Here is a 5,983-nt window from a genome sequence, read left to right on the forward strand (position 1 = left end):
ACAGTCTACAACTTTCTTACACTATGTATAACATAGTATCATAATAGTTTTTTTTAAATAATTGATTCATTTATAAAATTGAAATTAGTAGCCTGAGGACCAAGAGTCCTATCTAAGCACCTAGAGTCCTATCTAAGCACCTATAGTCCTAAACAAGCACTGAATGACTATATGATCTATACAGTCTCTATTTAATTTGTTCTGATCTATATTGCACTAAGTTTATAAAGCATATTGATTAAATAGAAACATTAATATCAGCTTCAGTTTGTTTCTGAAACCACAGTTTATATATATATAATGTATAATCTATGAATATTAAAAAAAACAATAGTATTAAATACAGAGCAGTAATAGAGGACAAATCTATTCCAGTGGATGGTTTAAAGAGAAAGCTAGAATTGGGAAGAGAAGAAGATTTATTGCTGCATTCTGCTGAGAAGATTAGAATAATAAATTGGCAATTGGGATCATTTTATATATCCCTAAAAATGCAAATATTGAATTGCAAATGAAGGGTAGTTCTAATGAACTGTCTCAACATAATAATACAACTTTTATTAAATACCATTTCTATAATAAGCCAGGAAATGACACAAAAAACAAATGAACTTTCCAGTAATAACCAGGTTTAGAATATTATACACAGAATCTATAAAAATATAATTAGAGAAAGACTAAAATATGGGAGCAATTTTTATAAGTTAAATATTCACACTATAATTGATCAAACTAAAATGGAAAGTAACACAAGCTATCCGTCATATTGTCACCTGATTGAGATATTCGTAATGAATGATTTCCATGTAACAGAAAATAAGCCAATGTTGAATGGATGAAAATGTGGAATAGATTTAAAACTGTTTTACTGATCTTTTGAAGTAGATTTTTTGAAAGAAACTTAAAATTTGTCTAGTGACCACATGGTTCAAATCTTATTTTAGTTCACATGAGATATTGTACGTTGATTCGTTGAGAAAGGAATATGTTTTTGTTCATTGCAGATAAAAGACAAAATTTGATTTTCAAAAACCATTTTCTAGAAACAAAAAATAACTTTCTGAATGTTTTTAGCTAACACATTTTTAGTTTGACCGACTAGAGAATGAATTAAACTAAAAAAATAATGTTTCATGTTGGAACTTCTTTATATTTTCCCCAACCATGGAAACATTTTGTAAATCTTCTGTTTTCTTTATATTTCATGGCTAGTAAAAGTTTCCTCGGTCTGTCTGGTTGTTTGTTTCTCATGTGTTGAATGTAAACCTGAAATAAATAGAAGATGGTTTGAAACACTTAGAATATAGAAATACATCTCTTAAACATTCCGTCAATATAACCTTTTGACCTAACCTGATGACATCTGCTTTAACCAATCAAATCCCATCACTCTCTCACAAACTGTCAGAGCTGGAGAAGGCAGAAATATTAATGTCCTGCACTAGTCAGCATCAGATACACTTACAAGAAAAACTCTTAAAATACAGATATTAGAAATGGTATTGTTTACACGAACAATGATAGAGACAAGAATTATAAACTCATGAAGGGGAGGTAAGAAAGATTTTATAGTGTTATTGAACAATGAGAAGCCAGTAACATCCAGAAAAGACTGTTTTATCAAGATACCAACCTGTGCACTTTTAAAAGCAAGTTTAATTTCTACGTCACTTGTTTTCTTTCCTATCCACAGGAAGACATTTTGTCCGTTATCTAAAATCATGACATCATCATCAGCCAGGTCATCCTAAAAAAAATAGTTAAAAATAAAAAATCTGAAATAAGAGGTCCAGCAATTTATATATCAACATGAAGTCCATACTGTTCTACAAGCTTCCGAATTTAATACAAATAGAAAATGTAAACGTGTTGGACATGTTCATGTCTGTTTTTCCCACCTGTATCATAGACTAAAAACGCATTCGATTAGCATTGCAAAAAAGATCATCAATAGGAGACATGAAACTGATAAATTAACATGTCTTTCACTGTCTAGATTCAAGCTAAATGGGTAAGAGAACTGAAACAAGATTTTAATTTTTAAACTATCCTACCTGACAAAAATCAGCACATTTTTCAGAAACAGTAAAATATCCTTTTTCATTGGAACATCGGAATAATCTGATATAATTCATAAAATCATCATCTTTATCATAAGGTTTACGACCTCCGATTCCTACCCAGAAAAAATTCTCAGGTTCTTCACCTTCGTTTATCATCTGAATAGTATAATTATCCTAAAAAACAGAAAAAAACATTTCAAAATAAAGATAAAAACATAAAACCTGGTGTCTATTATTAGAAAGTTTGTAATTATCCTAAAAAAAACTGATAAATTGTTGCAAAATTTAAAAAATGAAATGTTTCGTGTCGTACTATTCAGCTCCAGTTTTGAGATTAGTGAAGACAAGCTATGCCTTACAGTGTACAATGAGGGTATAGTATGCCTGGTTAACCCACTCTTCTTTCATTTCCAAAATTCAAGAATCTTAATTAAAAATACAGGCAGAAAAACTGATATTTTATAAAGGTAACAACCAAGTTGGTCCATGGTTAACTTGTTGGACCTAACTAAAATTGGATCATATCCCAATAAGGATTTGGTTTTTGTGAAAATAACTGAACGTGAGATGTCATCACTAATATTCAGATTGAAGAAAAACCACAGCGAATGTGTTCTATTGAAAGTAACAGAGTTATCTACCTTATACATCATGTAGGCGATATCTTCTGAAATCTTAGCATCATCATGATCTGCTTTACTTCCAACCCAAACATACACAATACCCTTCAAATCCTCACTATCAAACGGTACCATCAATATAAAACTATAAAATAAATAGACACATTACACCCTCTAGGTTGGTTCCATGTCTGTCTTCAAAAAGTTATTCTAGTCTTACTTGTTCCATTTTTATTAGATTTTATTTTTAATATATCCACTGCACTGAGGGTTGAAGCAGACATCATCGACTTAGGTCAAAAGTTAATTTGACAAACGTTCAATAGAGTTGTCACAAGACCCTAACTGAAGTGGTGGTGTAAGTTTAAATAGACCGAGTTAATCTCCAGAATTTTATCCACCATTCACAGTAACTATTGTTATAATCTAAGCTCGTACTAATGTCTAATTCTATTTTAAATGAAGAGATGAAAGTTAAAACAAATCAACAATGGAGTAAAAACTTACCAATTACAAGAATTGAGTAAAGAAGAATCTGCCTTTATCAACTGTAATAAAAATAGAATGGTATATTAGTTCAGTGTGGAATAGTTTAAAAGATAATTCAAAAACCAAGTAAGATACAATACTGCTGATAACTTTACTCATAAACCTCAATTCAAGTTCTCATTTTGGAAATTTAACTTCTAATTTCCAGACTTCAATGAGGTAATAAACTAACTCCTTAAAATGTGCAAAGAGTTGACCACAAGATTTCAGAGAAATTAGAACGTGGAATGGCTATAGACCTATTGTTCTCTGTGAGGGTTTTACTTCCCCCAATCTTCTCTTACCCCCAAGTTACCACAACTATTAGGAGCTGCCCAAAACCTGACCCCCTATCTCTTACCTGAACACATCTAGTAGCTATAGGACTACCGTTAGCCCGTAGGTGGTAAAACTCAGTCAATGGTTTTATTGTGGGGTCCATCTTGACTTTACGACTTCCCTCTCGAATAATAAATTTATGTTTAAAATGTGATAAGAATTTGAGGTTTTCTTGCTGTTGAAATTGTCGAACAACTTCTAGTTTATCTTTAAATAACGACTCAAACTTCTTCTGTAAACTGAAAATAAAAAATAGAAACAAAAATTAAGTTTTACATTTAATATTCAGTCAAGTTTTTGCAGTGTACAATGAGGGAATTTTTAAAAACCAAATAGTCTATTCATATGAAGTTAATGACTCAAGGGGAGGCTATTCAGCATCTGAGTACTGACAATGATATGCAGTGTGCAATGAGGGAAATTTACCAAACAGTCCACTGTCAAGGGATGAGCAAAGAATGACTTATAGACCATAAATACCTGAAAGTGAAAGTAAGCCAACCCATATTACTAGCGTTACGTCCCTGCCAGAAATAAACGATACAACGATATTCATCTTCTGGTGGTTCTTCATCAGGATCTTCCTCTTCATCTTCAGGTATTTCCACGGGAACCCAATATCGGCATAGAAATACATAACAATCTTCACTACAAAACATTCCTGTAATAATATATTGGGAGATAAAATAACGTAAAGGAATAATCAGGGAGGTAAGAGATAAAAACCCTAAGTACTACTAATGAAATGAATGGAGTTTTACATCCAGTGAGTTAAGGAAGAGATCTGAAAGGGTTAAGTGAAAAAGTGCCGTAACCTACCAAGTTCTTCTTCTGGTAATCGGACAAACTTCTTCCCCTCCAACACAAAAGATTCCATTCCGTCTAAATCTTCATTCCAGTCTAGCGTCAGTTGATCCTGAAACAAACCAAACTTTAAATAGAAAACTTGGTCTCCGGAAGATAGATAACAATTGAAACCCTGTCATTGATATAGGTCAGTGGCGCTTGCAAAAAAACATCCAGTCGTTCAGATGGGACAATAAACCAAGGCCCTATCTGCTACAGACTGTGCACGTTAAAGATCTCTCAACAGTTGGAAATTGAAAACAAGCTGGCTAATGCTGCTGTTCTGGCAAAATTTCCTTCATTGCACACTGCATGGCATACTTACTGCTTCTTCTTTTGGCATCATTGGTTGTCTGGGCATAAACAAAGCTGATAGATCAGTCTTCATCTTGTCTCTTTCCATAATCACCTACAAAGATACAGAAATACTTCAATTTTCATTCAGAACTAACCCTTCGTCAAACATGGTTAAATCTCTTACCATACTTATATAGATAGAGAAATACTTCAATTTTCATCCAGAACTAACCCTTTGTCAAACATGGTTAAATCTCTTACCATACTTATAGATAGAGAAATACTTCAATTTTCATCTAGAACTAACCCTTCGTCAAACATGGTTAAATCTCTTACCATACTTATATAGATAGAGAAATACTTCAATTTTCATTCAGAACTAACCCTTCGTCAAACATGGTTAAATCTCTTACCATACTTATATAGATAGAGAAATACTTCAATTTTCATCCAGAACTAACCCTTTGTCAAACATGGTTAAATCTCTTACCATACTTATATAGATAGAGAAATACTTCAATTTTCATCTAGAACTAACCCTTCGTCAAACATGGTTAAATCTCTCACCATACTTATATAGATAGAGAAATACTTCAATTTTCATCTAGAACTAACCCCTCGTCAAACATGGTTAAATCTCTTACCATACTTATATAGATAGAGAAATACTTCAATTTTCATCTAGAACTAACCCTTCGTCAAACATGGTTAAATCTCTTACCATACTTATATAGATAGAGAAATACTTCAATTTTCATCTAGAACTAACCCCTCGTCAAACATGGTTAAATCTCTTACCATACTTATATAGATAGAGAAATACTTCAATTTTCATCCAGAACTAACCCCTCGTCAAACATGGTTAAATCTCTTACCATACTTATATAGATAGAGAAATACTTCAATTTTCATCTAGAACTAACCCTTCGTCAAACATGGTTAAATCTCTTACCATACTTATATAGATAGAGAAATACTTCAATTTTCATCCAGAACTAACCCCTCGTCAAACATGGTTAAATCTCTTACCATACTTATAGATAGAGAAATACTTCAATTTTCATCTAGAACTAACCCCTCGTCAAACATGGTTAAATCTCTTACCATACTTATATAGATAGAGAATTACTTCAATTTTCATCTAGAACTAACCCTTCGTCAAACATGGTTAAATCTCTTACCATACTTATATAGATAGAGAAATACTTCAATTTTCATCTAGAACTAACCCTTCGTCAAACATGGTTAAATCTCTTACCATACTTATAGATAGAGAAATACTTCAATTTC

The 5,983-nt window shown here is 32.1% G+C and overlaps 1 protein-coding gene across 1 annotated transcript in view; it reads right to left on the reverse strand.

The window, feature by feature from the left end:
- Positions 1-1,131: 1,131 nt before the first annotated feature.
- LOTGIDRAFT_145300 (hypothetical protein) overlaps positions 1,132-5,983 on the reverse strand; it is a gene marked incomplete at both ends in the record, with an annotated part of 26,034 nt that continues 21,182 nt past the window's right edge. Inside the window, 9 exons of the mRNA XM_009057609.1 lie at positions 1,132-1,266; positions 1,634-1,747; positions 2,055-2,237; positions 2,705-2,828; positions 3,191-3,231; positions 3,573-3,789; positions 4,031-4,211; positions 4,370-4,466; positions 4,722-4,791. Of these exons, the coding sequence (XP_009055857.1) occupies positions 1,132-1,266; positions 1,634-1,747; positions 2,055-2,237; positions 2,705-2,828; positions 3,191-3,231; positions 3,573-3,789; positions 4,031-4,211; positions 4,370-4,466; positions 4,722-4,791 (1,162 nt within the window). The remainder of the gene's footprint in view (positions 1,267-1,633; positions 1,748-2,054; positions 2,238-2,704; positions 2,829-3,190; positions 3,232-3,572; positions 3,790-4,030; positions 4,212-4,369; positions 4,467-4,721; positions 4,792-5,983) is intronic.

Source organism: Lottia gigantea (assembly GCF_000327385.1).
Source record: "Lottia gigantea unplaced genomic scaffold LOTGIsca_303, whole genome shotgun sequence".
Taxonomy (NCBI): domain Eukaryota; kingdom Metazoa; phylum Mollusca; class Gastropoda; family Lottiidae; genus Lottia; species Lottia gigantea.